Source organism: Sphaeramia orbicularis, chromosome 21 (assembly GCF_902148855.1).
Source record: "Sphaeramia orbicularis chromosome 21, fSphaOr1.1, whole genome shotgun sequence".
NCBI classification, from domain to species: domain Eukaryota; kingdom Metazoa; phylum Chordata; class Actinopteri; order Kurtiformes; family Apogonidae; genus Sphaeramia; species Sphaeramia orbicularis.
In genome coordinates this window covers 45,548,563-45,569,169 of record NC_043977.1, presented here as the reverse complement: position 1 = coordinate 45,569,169, position 20,607 = coordinate 45,548,563, and the positions used below count along the sequence as shown (strand labels likewise).

The 20,607-nt window shown below is 35.6% G+C and overlaps 1 protein-coding gene across 1 annotated transcript in view; it reads left to right on the top strand.

Moving 5' to 3' along the window:
• wdfy2 (WD repeat and FYVE domain containing 2) overlaps positions 1–20,607 on the top strand; it is a 36,292-nt gene that overhangs the window by 5,912 nt on the left and 9,773 nt on the right. Inside the window, exons 4-8 of the mRNA XM_030125720.1 lie at positions 4,834–4,888; positions 10,465–10,615; positions 12,848–12,960; positions 15,752–15,878; positions 19,102–19,207. Of these exons, the coding sequence (XP_029981580.1) occupies positions 4,834–4,888; positions 10,465–10,615; positions 12,848–12,960; positions 15,752–15,878; positions 19,102–19,207 (552 nt within the window). The remainder of the gene's footprint in view (positions 1–4,833; positions 4,889–10,464; positions 10,616–12,847; positions 12,961–15,751; positions 15,879–19,101; positions 19,208–20,607) is intronic.

Sequence of the window (20,607 nt, the reverse complement as noted above, 5' to 3'; positions counted from 1 at the left end):
GACTACTGATTTAAACTGTTTAATACCTGTTGATCCATTAATCCTATCAATACATGTAAATAATTGGTGTAAAATACAGTTTGTCATCTTTTCGTGGTCATCAGATATGACCCATTTAAACGTTCAGAGGCTCCGTAGTTACCGTGGAAACACCGTCATCTTCTACAACATTGATTCACCAGTAAAACCCATGGAGTTGGATCAATGACAGTGGATGGGCACGCTGGGTTTATGTTCAGTTAATGATAGATTTTACTGAAAAAGTCACTTTTTCTTCAGTTTTCTCTGCTTTTGATATAATAACCTTTGAAATTACTCTGAGTTGATCAGTGAATTAAGTACAGGAAAATACTGGATTTTCACCAAAAAAACCTCAAACTATAGAGGATAATATTAGAATAAATTGTGATAAATCACTTAAGAAAAGTTAAATATAGAGAAAAAAAAAAATTTGTGATCTGCCACAAAAGTAGCTCTGGGTCTATGGGTTAAGTTGTTTTACAGACCTTAGAGTTTAAGATCCTGCTCAAATGTTCATATTCTGTTAGTTGTGAATAGAATGCATAGTGGACAGTACCTGAATCATCCAACATCCTAACATTATTTTTGTGCAATCCCAACCAAGGAAATATGTTTTGTTTTTGTTATTTCTTAATCATATTGTTGGCCTTTTGTTTGTTTGTTTGTTTATATCTGTTCATTATATTCATGTTTCTCAAATTTGTGTTAATTTTTGTACAAGTTTTGTTCTTGTTATTCTGTATTTTGTTCATATTTGTTGTTTTTTTTCTTATTTTTTTCTGTTAATTGTCTTCATGTTTCTCAAATTTCCTCTGTGATCTGTAAGTTGTAATGTACATTATAAACTGAGGCATAATATTATTAAAATTCCACTTATTTTTCTAAAGAAATTTTAGATTGTTTGTGGTTGTTCATATTATCCACATTTTTTAAAAGGATACTTTGTAGATTTTCCCTTTTTTTTTCCACTTTCTTTTTTTCACTCTAAAATGCAGAGATTATTGTTTTTAGTCATTAATTATTCTATTATTTTACTAGTCCAGCCCCGTTGATTGAGATTACATTGGGCTGAATATGGCCCCTGAACTAAAATGAGTTTGACATCCCTGGGGGGAGGGATTCATGACTGGGCATAAAAGGGGCATCAACCACCAAAAGATTAGTCTTTACAGGGTCGGGTCTCTCCATTCAGTGCCAAGCTTCATGAGAGAATATTCAGTCATTTCCAAAAGAATAAATCTCAATGCAAAGTTGCAAAGAATTTCAGTCTTTAATTATCTAGAAAATATGATATTGGTGAATAGATTCAAGGAGTCCTTGGTTATCCAGTGTGTGTTGACCTTTGAACACTCAGGCAGCATTGTATGAAGAAATGTAACACTGCCTTAATGAATGCACCCACATGGACTTTGGAGGGTTTTGGAAAACTGTTACTTAACACAGTCCATCACTGCATCCAGAAATAGAACCTGAACTTGTGTTACACAAAGAGAGACATCACTTCTGTCCAGAGATGCTTCAGTTCTCTGGACACATGTTTTGTTTGGGCCAAAGGACAGTGTAACCATGCAGTCAAGTCCACACTTCAGCTTGTTTTCAGGAAAAATAGATGTTGTTGCTGTCTCCTATTGAAAATGTTTGAACATTATGAATAGATCAATCAGATAGTCATGAGTGATATTCACACAATACACTCAGGGTGGTTGTTGAATGCATTGAAAGTCTTTTCTTTGTACATTTTCAACTAAATAAATGTTCAGACAAATAAAAAAAAAGTCTTTGCCTTTTTAAACTCTAAATTTTTAGTATATGTGTATTTTAACATGGGAGTGATAACTAACTATTAGACTCCTGGAACCTTGATTAATTAATGATTTGTTGTCATTAATAAAAGGACAAAAATAGAAAAAAAAATCTTGCTTCAGATTCCCTGAAAACATCTATTGTTGGACTTGTCCAATCTACCTACAATCTAAAACTGTAAAAGTACAAACTGGTTATATTTTCTGCTTGAATTAACCCTTAGATGCATATCTGAGTCAAAGTTGACCCGATGAGGTTGTTTTCTTGCAATATCTTTGTAATAAAAAGTTGTTATTATTTCATATTCCAGACATTGCTCAAAAAACATGTTATTGACATCATGACATTTATTTTTTTAATGGGCTTTTTATGGATTTAATGAAATTGTAGTTTTTGTATTATTACCCCAAGCTTCTGTAAGTGGGTCGAAAATGACCCACTTTCATTTTCAGTGGAATTTCATATAAACCTTTGATTCATTCTACATTCACTCAGTCATTCTACAGCAAAACCAAAGCACTCGCTCACTCACTCACTCACTCACTCATACAATGGATGTAGATAATATATATATATATATATATATATATATATATATATGTATATATATATATATATATATATTTTTTTTTTATAATATATATACTTTGCTTTTCAAATTTTCGGAACATTTAAAAAAAAAATGTAATTGTTAAAAATGATGAATGAAAAATTAAAAAAAAAAATATTTCAAACATGAAATCCTTCTTTTGTGGACCAAAATATAATACAAATGATTATTTTTTAACATAAATTGACAAAAGTGGCATTAAAACACATTGATATTAACAAAGGTCTTTTTTGACCCACTTATGGAAGAGTGGAGGGTCCAGACAGTCTAAGGGTTAATGAGGCCAACTGAGATAAGACAGTAACAGCATCACTTCCTTCCTCCATTGCTCTCTACACTTTTCATGGCATAATGTGTACTGCAGCCTCTAGTGGTCACCAGTGGTACTTCAGTAGTTCCTCAGTAGTTTGATTGTATGACAAACACTTCTCAGACATAACACAGTGCAGGCCTGTGTGTTTTCACATACAACAGTGTAATACGGTCCAGCTCACTGTTGTTTTGTGTATGTGACGAAAATGTCCCAGTGGGAGTCGACTCAGTACAAAGTCACACAGCAACATAACCAAACATTTTCTATTCTTGAAACTTCATTTTCTTTGTTCAGTATAAAAATGTGGGTGGGGGCCTCAGAGGAAATAACACTGTTACCATGAGAGTAGTTCTTCTTTTTACTGGCTTCTGCACAGGGTTACAGAATCTGTCATTTACATGTTTAAAAAGTGAAGGTGAAGGAGGAAGAAGATGACTGACATTCAAAAGTTACACATTATTAATCATATGAAACATTTGATACATCGACAGGATTAGAAAATGAAAACAAGAAGTTTAAAGGGCGACATTCTGCACATCCACATCAATAAAGTATCACAGAAGTATGTCTTTTTTTCTTTGCAATGTTTATTCATTTCTCATTTTCATCAGTATAATACAATCCAGTCAAGAAAAGAAACAAAAGAACAGAAAACAAACAAATGAAAGTAACATCCTGTGTTTGTGTCAGAATGTGTTTAGGTCCCTTAACAGACACATTTTTCCTTGAATGTCAGCCATTTTCCCCAGTTTTTTATAAAGAGATTTTCTTTCAACTTCAGTTTACATGTAAGATGTTCAATGACAAGTATATCATCTATGATCGAAAGCCATTGTTTGTAAGACGGAGCATCAGTCTTAAGCCAGTTCTTTGTTATGGCCTTCTTCACGGCCACCAGGAGGATCTTGACAAGATATCTGTCTTCTTTATGCACCGTTTCTTCCAAATGTCCGAGGTAAAGAAGAAGACAAGAGTTTGGGATTGCATATCCCAACACATCACAGAGAGCTGAGTGAACCCTCCCCCCGAAGGGTTGAATATTTGTACATTTCCAATAGAGCTGCACAATATACCGTTTGAGCCATCGTCATTGCAATGTACATGTGCGGAATAGTCACATCGCAAGTCCTGCAATGTAGGAGGCAAATGAACTTGACGTGTCCTCATCTAATTTCAACCAGGGTACCTGACACACTGCATGCAGCGTTCCACCAATCACAATCATTCATTATCAGTTTGCTGAAGCAGATCACACCCCTGCACATGGAGTGAGTCACTGGTAACAACATTGAAAAATGAGCAACGAACAAGAGAAAATCACCGAAAATGAAGACTTGGTGCCAAAAAGAAAAGCAACGTCAGTTATCTGGAATTAGGAAGGATGATGTTGAAACGCGTGTTCTGTGTCGATAGTTCCTTGCACCTGTTGCCACAACGAGAGGTGACATAACTAATTAGTTTGACCATTCACGTTGGCACCACACAGCTGTTATATCCTCCTGAGTATTTTTTCATATCGCAGGGTTAAAAAAAATCGCAATGTCAGTTTTTTCCAATATCGTGCAGCCTTAATTTCCAAAATATGTGTATGATCTGAATCCATGTGATTACAAAGTCTCCAACATGGCTGTTGAGTATTCATCTGTTTACTTTTAATTTTAGGTGTGATGAAATAACGAATTAGATGTTTCCAATTAAATTCTCTCCATTTAGGGGATTGTGATGTTGATAGGTATGTTTGCCACATATCATACCATATCCCCTCTGGGATCTCCCCACCCAGCTCTCTTTCCAATTCGGCTTTAACATATAATTTCGAATCTTTTCTAGAGTCCATCAAACAACAATACAAAACTGACACGGAATAGCATTACCATATGCTCTTACAAGTAGCTTTATGATAGGGTGTATTTTATCAGAAGTATGTCTTATTTTAAATGTATGACTCATATGCAAAATCTAAACACAGGGACATCATTTATTTCCCCATTTAGTTGAGTTTTATTGTAGAAGTTGAGTTTTGAGTTGCTGACATTAGTCAATGTTAATGTTTTTTTTTTTTTTTTCTTTTTTTCCTGTGTTTTAGGAGTTCGTCTTGTCAGAAGACTACAACAAGATGACCCCGGCTAACACCTACACCGGTGAGAAAGGACATTTGTCTTTCTCTGTGTGTTTGTGTCTATGCCAAAGTATATGCCAAAAGGTGGAAATTAGTTGATTACTAAACCCATAAAGACCCAAACAACCACTGGCAACCGAAATCATCAACCAATATAAAATGTTTAATAACTTCTGATACATTAAACCTGTCAATCCATGTCAATAATTGGTGTAAAATACAGTTTGTCATCTTTTCATGGTCATCAGATATGACCCATTTGGACGTTCAGTGGCTCCATGGAAACACTGTCATCTTCTACAACACTGATTCACCAGTAAAACCCATAGAGTTGGATAATGACAGTGGATGGAGACACTGGGTTTATGTTCAGTTAATAATATATTTTGTTGAAGAAGTCATGTTTTCGTCATTGTTCTGTTCTTCATTTGTTTCTGATATTATGACGAATAACTTTAATCTGAGCTTTTATGAACAGCTACATGATCAGTAAATTAAATATGGGAAAATACATGATTTTTATTGACGAAACGCAAAATTCAGAGGATAATATTATAATAAATGATGAGAAATCACTTAAAGGTTAAATATACTGTGTACATGTGCAAATACATTGTAAATATGTATATAATATTTCAATTTAAATCTAAATTAATATAAATACTCATTTTTTCTTTTTAGATTTTGTTTCTCAAGTGTATATTTTTCTGTTTTCTGTCTATCCTGCACTTATTTTATCTTATCTTGTCGTATCTTATCTTAATTTGTTATCTTATTGTATTTTATCTCATCTTGTCATATCTTATCTTATCTCGTTGTATCTTATCTTCGTCATTTGTCATCTTATCCTATTTTATCTTATCTTATCTTATCTTATCTTCTCGTGTCGTTTCGTGTCGTGTCTTGTCTTGTCTTGTCTTTACCCCAGCTGTAGACAGTACCAGATCTTTATTTCCAGTAGCTTCTATTTGAGGACTAAACGTTCACTTTCTGCCTCTTATATCCCACCCACTGACAGGTCCCATTGTAATGAAATAACAGGATACTCCTGCAGTGATTTGTTCTGGATTGCTCATCTGAAATTCTGCCTGATTTCAGTGTTTAAAATGTCATGACTATATTGTTGAGTGTAATGAATTAAAGTGCTAGAAGTGTACATCATAAACATAGAGTTCATCTATCCCTGTTTGTCCCCTGGCTAGTATTTACAGACCAGTCTTTTTTTTTTGTGTATCAATCCCACCGCCATTATTAGAGGCATGGCTTTTAACTGACTCCTGGTTTTTATTTAAAGAAACACTGTAACTTGATTTATAGCACTGCATTAATACATTATGCCCAACAGATACAGTGATACCACATGACATCTGCAAGAGCCAGGTTGTTTTTTTATGCCTTTAGGGATTGTTGTGGGTGAATATAATATGAATGCAGGTTCGAAAAATTGTCTCTCAGCACACGTCTCGCAAAGCTTCACTTATTTTAACTGCAGACCTTCTACTCATCATAGTCTGACCTCTGTCACAGTAAATGGCACAACGTAAATATCCTGACTTCAAACAATGGGCTTATATTTAGTAATGAAACATTCCCTCCATAATAACAAAGGGAACAGACAGTTAATGACCAAGTCAAATATATAGGTAGCTACTTTTAGTCCCTTAATCAATCATAAATACTGTGTTACCTTTAAATAAAACTTTAGAAAAATACTAAATACTAGCGCATTGACCCGTGGGGAATGACGGGTTGTAGATGGGGTTATTTTTATGCTTGGGAGAGCTGACTTTTGGGAAAAGAACTTAGTCTATATTTTACATGTACTGTGCAGTGGTTAGCACTCATGCCTCACAGCAAGAAGGTCCTGGGTTCAATTCCAGCACCAGTCGATGGGAGTGGGACCTTTCTGTGTGGAGTTTGCATGTTCTCCCCATGTCTGTGCAGGTTCTCTCCGGGCACTCCGGCTTCCTCCCACCATCGAAAGCACTGATAGGTTAATCGGTTAATCTAATTTGCCCATAGGTGTGAATGTAAGATTGATTGTTTGTCTCTATATGTCAGCCCTGCGATGAACTGGTGACATGTCCAGGGTGTACCCTGCCTTCGCCCATAAGTAGCTGGGATAGGCTCCAAGCGACCCCTGTGACCCTAGGGAGGATAAAGCGGGTTCAGAAAATGAATGAATGATATTTATTATTTTACATATGCTAGCTGATGTATTTCGATCACAACTGTTTGAATTGTAATAGTTATTCATTCATTCATTCATTTTCTGAACCTGCTTTATCCTCACTAGGGTCACGGGGGTAATAGTTATTATCTTACATGTTTTTTTAGTTGATGTAATAGATTACAACTGGTACTGATCATATCCTGGACTTCATCATTGTCAGTACTGAGGGTGGGATGTGAAAAGGGGGGGTGTTTTTAAAATCCACATCCCGACCCTGAAGGGTAACATCCCGGTCCCCCAGCATGGATATTTGTTGTGTATTTGTGCATGCTGTACCGCATTTGTCCAGTAGTCACGCATTCAACGTGAGTGTAAGGCTGTTGTATTCCAAAATAACTAATATCCCCCAAACACTGGTCCTATCAACTTGTCGTTTTGACTAGTCTGTTCCTTGACCAATACAAGTACAAGCAAAGTACAGCAACAAGTACAGCAAACTGCAGCAGTCAGCTCTGTTCGGATTTTGTCTGATACCTGAGACACACACACACACACACACACACACAGAATCCACTTCCCTTTTAAAATATAAGACTAGCTCAACTTACATCTCCAGTGCAATACTACAGAATACTGTAGCACTTTTACAGAGCAGTATTACATTTACAGTGCAATAAGCTCTAGTAAAATGCACCGTGTCTGTTTTATACTTTGCATTTTATACTTTAGATTTTTCTTCTATTTTTGTACATTTCTACTTATTTATATTTGTGTATGTATGTTTGTATACTCTGAAGTTGCACACTGAGCACCCCATTTTTTTGCACACAACTGTGTATTATAGAAAATCCAACAATCTTAAATTAGTGTACAGGTCAGAGAAGGTGCTTACATTTAAGGGGGATTATGACCCATTCACAAAAAAAATAGTGATAACTGAAATCAGTGCATGGAAACAGAGAAATCATCAGGAAAACAAATCATCACCTGAACTCAAATGAACCTGATTCATTACAGAACAATAAGTGTTTGTGTTGTGGAGCAGAAAAAAGCCATCAAGATGTGGTTTAGTATGAAACAAAATAACACAATGGACAAATACAGACAGAAATAAAGAAAATAAAAACAGATGTTGCTTGTGCACATCATGCTGTCTTTGAATGTGCTTTTTTCTTTTTCACAACACACTTTTCATTTTCTAATAATTTCCACAGATTTGTCGATTCATTTGCTTTTGTAATAAATTTGTTAAATTGTAAAGCGACTTTATGGACACCCTGTATCTCCATTGGTACTACAATATGAATGACAAATGTATTTCTGCACGAAATATAATGAATTAGAATAAATATTTTATTTATCCATGTAATTCATTCACACATTCGATCTCTCAGATGGAGCTGTGGATACATGGGCCGTGCATTTGCACCATGTGGTGTCAGTTGGCAGGTTAGTTTATCATATGTCATATCACATAACGGGCTGGTTTCAGGCTTAAGAAAATCTACATCAACAGAAAATTTTGGCCCATCACAGTTTCTTTTACTTCACATAAAAATGGCTGATCGACAGCTGTAATGATCAGTGGTTGTCAAACTCAGAGGTGTATCTGCTGCTTTGATTTGCTGGCTCATTACAAAGCCTGCCGTAACTAATATTTTGATAGATTTTGATGTTTTGGAGTCACTTTTCCATAACTGCAAAAAATTATATTGTGTTTTAAATTTTTTTAGACAATCTATGATTAGAGCAGAGAGCTGCAGAAGGGAGGAGTATAGTTTCATTTTTGGTGTTTTTTTTTCCCCCTTGATTTCAATTTTACAGAGCTTTAAAACAGCAGGACTCAAGGACAAATCATCAGCTTCTGAAAGTGATCTGTTGTCAACCCAAATCAAATGACAAAATACAGTATAAAGATGAAACATAAAGACAATCTGATAATGTTTCACACCACAATGGAAAAATGAAGCCAATATATCACCAACAGGGGGGCTGCCATGTTGCATCTGTCTTGAACCATAGACTAGAGTGATAGATTTGAGTCTGATGGAATATTAACACTAATCAGTAATTAAATTGTGTATTTAGAAATCGATCCTGTGGTCCTCCGTCAAGCCTGTAGAAAGACTCTAGAAGAAGTGTAGAATGTATTTTAACTGAGGCTCAAAGGATAAAGGGTGTTGTATATTGTATATTGTATTGTATATTCCAACCCCTTTGAGGTGAATCTCTGATTTGTGGTTTTGGGTTGTAGGAATAAAAATCTGCAGAAAGTAGGGCTTGCATGATTTTGTGACAAGAGGAACTATAATTTATGAGTCAAATTGCATGGTTATCAGTCATTGAAATGTGTATTAACTTGTTTTTCCTCTCAAAGTAGCATTAAAAATACAACTAATATAAAAACACATTAAATCCTACAAAATCTGGACCTTTAACCCTTTAACCCCTGATGTATCTGTGGTGAGCATTCTGATTGTATGATTTGTATTAAATATTTATAAAAATTCAATCATTTCTCAATTGGAAAAACTCCAAAACACGCTGAGAGAATAGACATTGTGCTTTCCATAGACATCTGAGCATGCTCAGTTCACCCCCCACCACCTGTGGAATGGGGGGCAAAACACAGAACAGTGAGTGAGACCGACTCGCTATGAAAATAGATGATTTTAGGGTTTTGTTTTTTTGTTTGTTTGTCTGTTTGGGTTTTTTTTTTACATCCTTTTCCTTGTTTTTTGTTTGTACTGTTGTTTGCAGTGTTGTCGTGGTTTTCCTGTATTTTTTTTCTTACTGTGTTTTTACTGAGTTTTGATCATGTGACTGCTATTTGGAAATCAATGAGGTGCCAAAAAGCATCTTAACTTATTTAGAAAAAAAGAGCCCCAAAACAAAAACTACTGGAACAAAATTCAAATGAACTTGTTTTTCAGTGTGTTCCAGTTCACAGTTCATGTTCAACATCCTAAATCTCTTATTGATGTACATTCTTAGTGCTTTATTTAGTAAAAAACCTGTGAAACTGCAATTCCTCTCTATCTTTTTCTGTTATTCCACCCTGTTTTGATCGAAAACACACAGTAAAACAACACCACTGAAGAAAAGGAACACAAGTACATGAAACAGATGCAAATCCACAGCAGCATGTTTCATTGAAATAATGTCTCAGGGGTATATACTGTATATATATTATATAATTATGCAGACTGATAACATGATTACAATTACAATTGGATTCATTGTGCAGCCTTCGCAGAGTGGCAATTATTCCCACTGATGCCAAAAAATTAGCGTGCATTGAACCTTTTATACATGTAATTGTACTGTGTTAACACTTGTAATTTCCAGCATTCTGCAGGGTCTGTGGACTCTTCCCTGCCATGTGAGCATGAAAATTAACCCATTATTTGTGTGTGTGTCTGCAGCCCACCAGGGCAGAGTGACAGTGGTGCTATTTGTGTTGGAGATGGAGTGGCTTCTGAGCACCGGACAGGACAAGAGCTTCACCTGGCACTGTTCAGAGAGCGGCCAGCAGCTGGGGATGCATCGTACCGCCGCCTGGGTCACCGGACTACAGTATCCTTTAAAAACCTCTCCCCCTCTCCCTCTTCTGTCTGGCTGGTTGTCTCCGTCTGTAAGCCAGTTGGTGTAAAGCTGACAGTTAAGCTCCCTGTTAAATGAAGTGGAGTGGATGAAGTGATCTTTACCTCCTTCGATCATGACACACGGTTCTAATTTAAGGCCACAGAAGCAAAGCAACGGAGGTTACTTTCCAGTTAGTTTGTACCGATGGGAAACGCTAACAATAGGAATCAGTCATGCTGTTGTCAAGGAAACGCTCTGAGTAGGTTTCTGTAATGGCCAGATGAAAGGCTGTGTGAGTGCTCAGCAGCGACGCTGATCCATACCAATGAGTCCGCCATGAGGTCATCAGACCATGAAGGTCCTGTTAGCCCCTATATGCTAACCCCACACAGATTAGCATGGCAAGGAATTCACAAATGAAAAACCCAAACCGAATGTAGACAGAGGGCTTTTTGTATCAAGAAATGGATGACGCTAACAAGTGGAACCAAAATTAATGACCCAGAACCACATTACTACTTATTACCCCACCCCCCAAAGGAGAGGCAAGGGGTATTGTTTTTGATTTCGTTTGTTTGTTTGTTAACACTCATCAAAACTATTGGTTGAATTCCTACCAAATGGGAGTTTTTTGTTGTTTTTTTTCTTCTTTCCTTCCTCTTTTCTCACTCTATCCATGCTGTTTTCTTGTCTTTTTATGTCTGATACTGCATTTGTTGTATGATATCAAAAATGAAGCATAATGTACCAAACAGGGGAGCTCAAATCTGTACTATGATAAAGCTTCACAATAAAAATATTTCAAACACACATACCAAATCGGGTTTATAGGTTGCCAGTGACCCAGAATAGATCTGATCATATTTTGGGAAAAGTATGTCAACGTTCAAAGTTTTTATGAATTTTTTAATTTTTTTTTTTTCTATTTACTGATAATGGGTGAAATTTCACATGTCTGTAGCAGCAAAACTGTTCATTGAATTCATACCAAATTTGGGTTGTAGATTGCCAGTGACCCAGAATAGATGTGGTTACATTTTGGGAAAAGTTGGTCAAAGTTAAAATTTTTATGAATTTTTAAAATCTTTTTTTTTTTCTCCCATTTACTTATAATGGGTGAAATTTCAAATGTCTATTAAAAACATCAATTTTCTTTTAATTTACTTCAGACTTGGCACATATATAGAGGCAATTGATATGTTGACATCAGCACACACATAGACATGATGATATAAAAGACAGGCAATCTTTGTAATATTAGTTATGGTCATTTATATGCCTTCAGAGTTGTAGTTTCCAAAGTTATTCTCCAAAAGAGAAATGTAGTGTCTCTTCAGGACCCACATTTACATGTTTTTAGGGTGTTTACATCTTTTAACATTTACATATTTTCCCCCTTTAATATCAGTTGTACATTGTTGTGTCTTTTATCCTTTTATCCTTTTTTTATCTTTTATCCTTTTATCCTTCTCCTTTATCCTTTTATCCTTCATATTATTTTTATTTTTTTTTTATTTTTATATTTTATATTTTTATATTTTATTTATTTTCATATTATTTTTATTGGGTTCTATCTTTCAGCTTTAGAGAAAACAAAAGGTCTGGCATTAACTTGGAAATGTACTGTAGTAACCACCAAAGTAACCACCAAACTATTCAGGCCTTTCCTTAAATCTTGGAATCAGTGTTAATTTATACTATTTGACACATACCAGTAGAAAATTATTCATCTTATTGAAACATTTCTACATTAGCCTTAGAAAGCAGTTAAATAAATGGTTTGTAATACACTATATGGTAGTTGTGAGCTGCTATAAATATTTACTGCTGTATTTGTCATCATCTGTAACTCTTGTGGGCATTCATAAGTTCATTTGTAAATGAGACAAACAGACAGACAATGTATTTCTATAAAGACAAGGACTGTGGCAGTGTAATTAGGTTATCTCTCATACATCGTACAGTTTTTTCCCCTGTTCAGTGTGGTCAGTTGATTTTGGTCTGAAGTGACTTAACCAGGTCAGATCAAGGCTGTATGGACTGTGGAAGGATTCAGACCACTGACACATGGTAACTCCTCTGCCAGCGTTACAGTGGGCATCCCAGAGTCAGATGCATGGCTGTGGCTTGGATGGTTTGGATCAGTTAAAAGATTAATTGAAAAATCAACAGTGATTCAGCAGGATAAACACTGTTGTTCTTGGACCTTAATCTCAACCCCAGGTTTGACGTAGAGACCAGACATGCATTTGTGGGGGATCAGTCTGGTCAGGTGACCATCCTGAAGCTGGAGCAGGACAGCTGCAGCCTCGTCACCACCTTCAAGGGACACACTGGTACAGTACTTCCCCTGTATACTGAACCCAAAGGACAAGTCAGATGTATTTGCTCAGATGTCATCTTGACAAATATGAATAATGCCTTGGAGCTGTTTCCCAACCCAAATATTGTTTTTTTCTGTTTCCTGCTCATTTTTCAAGGACTAACAACAACCATCAATGTTTTTGTGCTTTGTACAGCTGCACGGAGCAAAATATGACAGAGAAGCTGTTGCAAAAGCAAATGTCAGACACTAGTAGTTCCTGATCATTTTAACAAGTACTATAAATTTAAAAAACAAACAACAAGAACTTCACAAAATAAATCAATTAGCACAATATTCATACCACATTAAAGTCTCATTATAGTTGATTTTAGCTGATTTCTCTTAATGTTTGGGCTTGCTTCACATTCACTGAGCCACTTAAGAATTTAATATGTTCATCTCCAGTGGCAAGAACAGCTTTTATGGAATCTGTTTTATGAAAGAAAGTAGTAGAAGTGGTTGTTGCAGTGTTAAAAAGAAATTTAAGCTGGACGAAGGAAGTAAATATACATATGTATGTAAATATACATACAATTAGCTATTTAGTATTTATTTATTTATTATTACTACTACCACTTTATTATTACTACTTTGCTACTTGTTGTTTCTGCTAATACTTTCTAATGTGCAATTGCCTGTTTTTTTTCCACTACTGTTTTTAAAGTTATTGTTTTTGCTATTTTCTTGTGGTATTTTTTTACATGTGTACGTTTGGTGTTTGTGCTGCTTTTGGAACCTCAATTTCCTGAGGGCTCTGCCCAAAGGATCATTTAAGTGCTATCTAATCTAATCTAATCTAATCTAATCTAATCTAATCTAAAATGAATGAAGAAATAGCTCATATTCTTTAAAGATGTTGGATTTAAGGGGCTTTAACAGAGATTGAAATACTGGATTTTATAGCATTAGAAAAATAGTGTTTAAAAAATTATTACATGCGATACAACATAAATAGGATTCATTCATTGTATAATAGGTTTTACACATGTAGGTGTTTTTCACGGATACCTCATTTGGTCCAGACCTTCAGACAGCTTGATCCAAACCAGGTTTAAAACATCTCCTGAACCATGTTACAGATCAGACAGTCACTCTTTGGGCTGATCAAAAGAGGTGATCAAACTGGATCTTAATTTGCTTCATGTGCAGTGAGAAAACACGTTTTATTTGATTTGGATTTAAGGAGTAATTACAGGAAGTTACATAAGGCTGTCATCACTGATATTATGGGTTCCATTACAGTTATCTGGTTCAGGGATAAAATATGCTAAATCTTACATACTTTGATCAGATAAATTGTAAAACAATTGGCAAAAGTACTATTTGGTTAATGTTTTCAGGACATACGGTTAGTGTTATTATACATGTGCACAGGTTTATTGCATTTATACAATGGATTTAGAAATTTCACATTGTAATGAGTCTGAAAAGTGAATGTACTGTTATATGTCGACACTATCATGAAGTAGAACTGATAGCTCAGAGACAAATATTTTACCCATTTTCATTTTACACAGAATTTCATATTTTTGGCCAACCCTATATCTTGAACACTATAGTCTAGTAGCACTTTTGACTTAATTTTTCTGTATTAGTGACTTCTGTTTTTTAAAGGAGTGATATTTTGCTTTTTTAAATGGAATTATGCACTTTAAAACATTTCCTTGTGGTCTACATAAACTGTAAATGCTATGCTTGGGTCTGAATTCGTCATTAATTAAACTCCACAGATCCATCTTCAACCCTATTTCTGAGTAATGACATGAAAAGGTCATTTTGAGCGCTGGCCCTTTAAATGCACATGACCCCACCCCAGGTTGTTTGTTGGCTGTGCTGCTCTGTCCTGTTCAACCAACAACTGAACATTTTAGGTAATCGGCTCGAAGTTTGGACATATTTTCAGTATGGACTACAACCGCTGCTCCTGACAAACAGTTATGGTGTACTCTGAGAAATATTTGTCGCAAGTCTGGACCCTATATGTACAAATGTCATGATATAACTAGTTAGAAATGTAACAAATTAAGCAGGCATTAAAACAGGTTGTAGAAATCCACTCGATTTTTGCCAAAATGAATATAAAGATAGCTTTGCAGCACCTGGAGGTTTCAAATTCAAACTTTATGAACTATTAGGGTCCAAATACACAAATAAATGTAACAAGTGGGTTTAGGAAAATATGACCCCTTTAAGACATTAAAAAATGATGCAAATTAATGATATCCCATATCAGATGCTTGACTGTCTGTAAATGGATACACAGCACACATAGTTAAAAAATGATAAAATGTGGTAGTTGGCTTTCAAAATTCGAAGACTTTCAAAGCAATCGGGATTAAATGCTACATACGATAAACTATATTCAGTATATTGTAAGAAAAAAATGAACCTAGGTTTAGACATTCAGGTGTGAAAATACTCAACATATAAAATTAGTCTTAGAAGAAATAGACTTCTTAAAGGACACCAAACAAGTTGTAAAAGATGGTGCAACCAGTGACCCGGGACAATTTGCCGGATGGATCAACCGGATCAGTAGGATCAGTAGACCATCCTCAGCCTCTGATGATGTATTACACAGTGGTCCTTTACTCATGGGCTCCTCACGTACAGTCTGGGCGTGATATAAGCATAAACTGCATCTCTCTCCTTGTTATTTGACCCCATTTGTGTGCGTGGTGATGTGGTGTTCCTGTGTTTCTCATGCATACTTTACTTATGTGTGTGTGCGCGTGTGTGTGTGTGTGTCATCTCTGCCTCAGGTAACGTTACAGCACTGTGTTGGGACCCGGTCCAGCGGGTGCTGTTCTCTGGGAGCTCAGACCACTCCATCATCATGTGGGACATTGGAGGGCGTAAAGGCACCGCCATCGAGCTGCAAGGACACAAGTAACAACCACAAATATTCACACTGTTTCTGGTTACTGTGGTAATTATTCAGCTGAAAGGACAACAGCCAGAAAGAGCTGCAGCCTACCAGTGGAGATAGTTTTACTGATGCCCTAGTGACTTATTTGTACAATTTTAAGGGTAGTGCAGCTGTTGGTTCTTGAGTTGCAAATCAAATCCTCATGTATAAATACCACAAGTATCTATTCACTGTATATCCTACTTGGAAATGCACCTTGTGATATATGTGTCAATATCACGAAAAGTGGCCTTTCAGACTTAACTTTGTGTTCAATGTTTTAAGTCGACTGTAGGTTAGAAATGCATGTTGGTCAAGCTCTCATATTTTTAATAATTTTTTTTCGGAGTAGACAAAGTACAAGCAGACCACAGAACATGAAACAAGTGTGTTCACCCTGTCACTCACAAATGCATGTAAAAAATAAGTGACAGGGTGGACAGTTTTGGCTAAAGTTACTATTTAATGACCACATGTTGGATCTTGAGTTGGCAAAGTAGGTCATCTTTGAAGAGGATAGTGTAATGTTCAACAAATATATTTGAATTTCTGAAAAATTTTATGTTAAATGATATTTTGCAGTGACAGAGTGGAAGTGCTAAGCTTGACCACATCTAAGTACAATCACAAAATGATGAAAATTTTGAAATGTAAACACTAAATGCATCTCGTAGACTATGTTTTCACCTCCACTGAAGACTCAAAATGATGATGTCACCAGTGACATCATCAACCAGATTATTAAAAGGACGATTCCCCCAAAGTGACGGGGTGGACAGTAATTTCAGGGACACATGTGGAATGGTAAATATTATTATGAAAATAAAATCAAAATGATCAAAAGGACTTGCTTTACTAAAAACCTGTTGAGTATAATGACCACATCTAAAAAGTTTTTTTGCATTTAAACACTTATAATTCTCACTAAAGTTAGACTGGCAGTGTGAGGGACATGCATCAGGTACATTCCCTTAAAGAAAATTGTATAAAATAATAGAATCACATTTCTAGAGGTTTTTGATTGTACTGATATATGTGTAGTATTTCTCCATTCATCTCATTATTTTGGAATGTGTTCATGGTGAAAGTTAGATTCTGCTGGGGTACACCAAAGGTACCTTACAGTGATACTGACCCATACAGGGAGTCCTTCTAAATGTCAGGCTCCTTTTTAGACTGTCCATGACACCTTTATATTGGCACAAGCCTGAATCAAACACAGACATTCATAAATAATTCATAATTTTCACACTTAACTCATTTGGTCAGAAAGGTTTCTGACTTTTCACAGTGGAATGTTTCTGTAGGAGGTTTCCACTCCCTCAGGTGAGGATCAAATAGCCACCATTTGGGCCAACTAGAGCAGGTGTTCTAGGTCCAGATCAAACTAAACCATGACTTTGACACCAGCTACAGGTTGGAGCAGCAAGGTTCTTATTGCCAGAGAAACAGTCAGATGATGGAGGAAGTTAAAACTGAGTTAACAATATGGTTACATCAAGACAAAATGAGACATGGCATATGTCGATGATCAAAAGCAGCTACTGATCTAAGACGTTTAATAGCCTTTGAACCACTGATCCCATCCATATATTGAAACAATTCAGGTCAACTGCACTTCCTCTATTTCAGCAGCTTCACAAGTGTTACATGGACGTTCAGAGGCTCTGCAGTGAAAGTTGAAACTCCAACATCTACAACATCAATTCAACAATAAAACTCATGCAGTTTGACAAATGACAGTGGCTTGATGATATATTTTGCCGAAAAAGTCAGTTTTTCTATAGCTTTCCCTTTTTTTTCTCTATTTTTTTTACTTGTACTCATATATATGTGTATATTTTTATATATGTGTGTGTGTGTGTATTTTATATATATATATTTTATATATATATATATATATATATGTATGTATGTATATATATGTATATTATATATATATATATATATATATATATATATACACACACACACACACACACACACATATATATATATATATATACATATATATATATATATATATGTATATATATGTATATTTTTATACTTTATTTTTGATAGATTTTACATTTTTTAACAAACGATAAAACGGTCCATGTCGTATCATTCAGATATATCCTCATGTTGCGTCGGATCATGTTCACGTGTGTGGAATGGTTCCTCTGACATCCCTTTGCAGGCATTGAGATAGCATAGAATGGGCACCTGTACCTGTCTGCTAGAACTGGCTGCCGTATTTCAACATTTATTAAGGAGTTTCATACAGTTTGCTGTTACATGTATTTCAGGACATACATCCATCTTCAAGTCTACAAATACAAGCATATGATTGTTGTCGCACACAGACGACTACATATTGGTATCCCAATAGATACACATACACCTGCTGACATGATCATACTTCCACCATTTTCATAGACATTTGAGCACATTTTCCTGGTGTGCATACTTGCACATATTGATAATGAAACACACAGATATTGAGATATATGTGTATTTTTCAGGAGAATAATAAGGTGTTGTAGTTTTCCCTGTTTTTCATATAACCAAGAGTTTTATGAAAATCTACAGTCAGTAAATCATATGTAGGAAAATGCCCGATGGAAAATGCAGAGAATATTTTTTAATAAATGCTGATAAATCACTTTGAAAAAGTTTAATGTGTTGAAAAATGTATTTGTAAGTTGCTATGAAAGTTGTCATGGGTCTTTAAGGGTTAAAAAGGCACATTTCAAGTTATTGATTTTTCTTGTGTTATAGAACTAAAAATATATTAAATTCTCTGTAACTGTTTTCTCTTTAATTCTCAGAGCAAAGGGCATCAAAAAATGTACAAAAATCAATTAATATTAATAAATTATTTAGTTTCACTGGAGTGTCTGGCAATACAAAATACAGTTAGATGGTCCTCTGTGTTTTGAGAAGTGTAGTGAATGTATCATTTAATAACTTCATTTATGCCCCTTTTAAAAAAATATGTTTATTCCTGCAGATTTTAGAGATATCAGAGAAGCCCATAAACATACTTCTCATCTCCCTTTTTAAACTGTACCAATAACCCACTGATGTGCCATTCATCCACTTCATAATGTAGATGTTCTTTAGTTCACTGACAGCATTCAGTTTAGATCTGTGACATGTGGAGAGTAATTTCATAAGCCTGAACATTAATGAGAGTTTTCTATGAAACCTTCCCTGCAGCGACAAGGTCCAGGGCTTGTGCTATGCCTCACACACCCGTCAGCTCATCTCCTGCAGCTCGGACGGAGGAATTGTCATCTGGAACATGGACGTGGCCCGGCAAGAGGTGAGACGACACTTCACTAGTGGAGAGTGAGAGCCACTCAGATCCACACTTGAGATGTGATGCATTGTGATAGATGATGTGGAAAAGCAGAAAACACTTGCCTCTCTTTTTGTCTCAACATCTCTCATGAAACTACTGGTCGGATTAATTTCAAATTTTAAATCTAGCTTCCTTGGGAGAATGTCTACAAAATTTGTTCACAGTTTTGAGAAATTTTTGAAATATGAAACATTTACTTACGGGCCATATTTTCATGGCTTATAACTAGGGGTGTGTATTGGCAAGAATCCGACGATTCAATACAAATCAAAATACTAGGATCACGGTACAATATATCACAATACTGTTAACAAGGCGAAATTTTTTTGCTTGTTTTGTTTCTTTTTAAAAAAATATTTCCTGGAAAAATTTTATTCCACCACAAATATGCACAAATACTAAACAAATTTGTATTTGATCAGAACAGGATCTAATGCTTGATCACAAAACTTTGCCCTGTAAAAACTTTAAGTGCAGGATTTAGATAAATAAAGTTATAAAATGGAGCTTTACCAATACAAAAAACACACACAACAAATAAATAAATAAATAAAATTGTGTTTTATTGACATTACAGTTTCAGATCCTGCTCAAACGTTCATAACTATTAGTTGTGAATAGAATGCATAATGGACAGTTCCTGAATCATCCAACGTCATAACATTATTTTTGTGCAATCCCGACAAAGGAACTAATATCTGCTTCTTTCAGACAGTAAAATGTGCTTTTAGGATGCTTCAAATAATCATAATTTAACAGAACAGTTGTATCAGTTTCAAAAAACTACAAGTATGACCTGCAGTATCATAATACTACTTTTCTATGCCGTGTTTCCACTACGTGGAACCGGCTTGACTCAACTCGGCTCGGCTTGGCTCGACTCGGATACCAGGTACTATTCCTGGAGACCGTTTCCATTACTGGATAGTACTGACTTTACAGTACCTGGATATCATAGCGATGCGGCACGTTACTTCCGTGTCGTCTGCTCAGAGAGTTGCTGATAAACTCGCTTGTTGCGTGTTGTCTCATCAAACTCATGCTGAATTTTTACATCTGAACCTCCTCGACAAACCATGGTGTAATTTTACGGGCTGTCATCATGTGGATTAACCTACCGCTATATTTACTGTAAACTTCCGCATCCGTTTTTTGTAAAACGGTGGGTCACAGAGACAACTCTCTGACCAATCAGTGGTCTGCAGTGTTTACACGTCACATTTTAGTATCTGTTCCCCAGTCTTGGAACCTCGGCAGAGGTAATACCAAAAAAACTAGTACCAGATTCCAGGTCCTTTTTTGTTGTGGAAATGCAAAAAGGCCCAGTCGAGTAGAGTCAAGTCAAGCTGGTAGAAACGCCA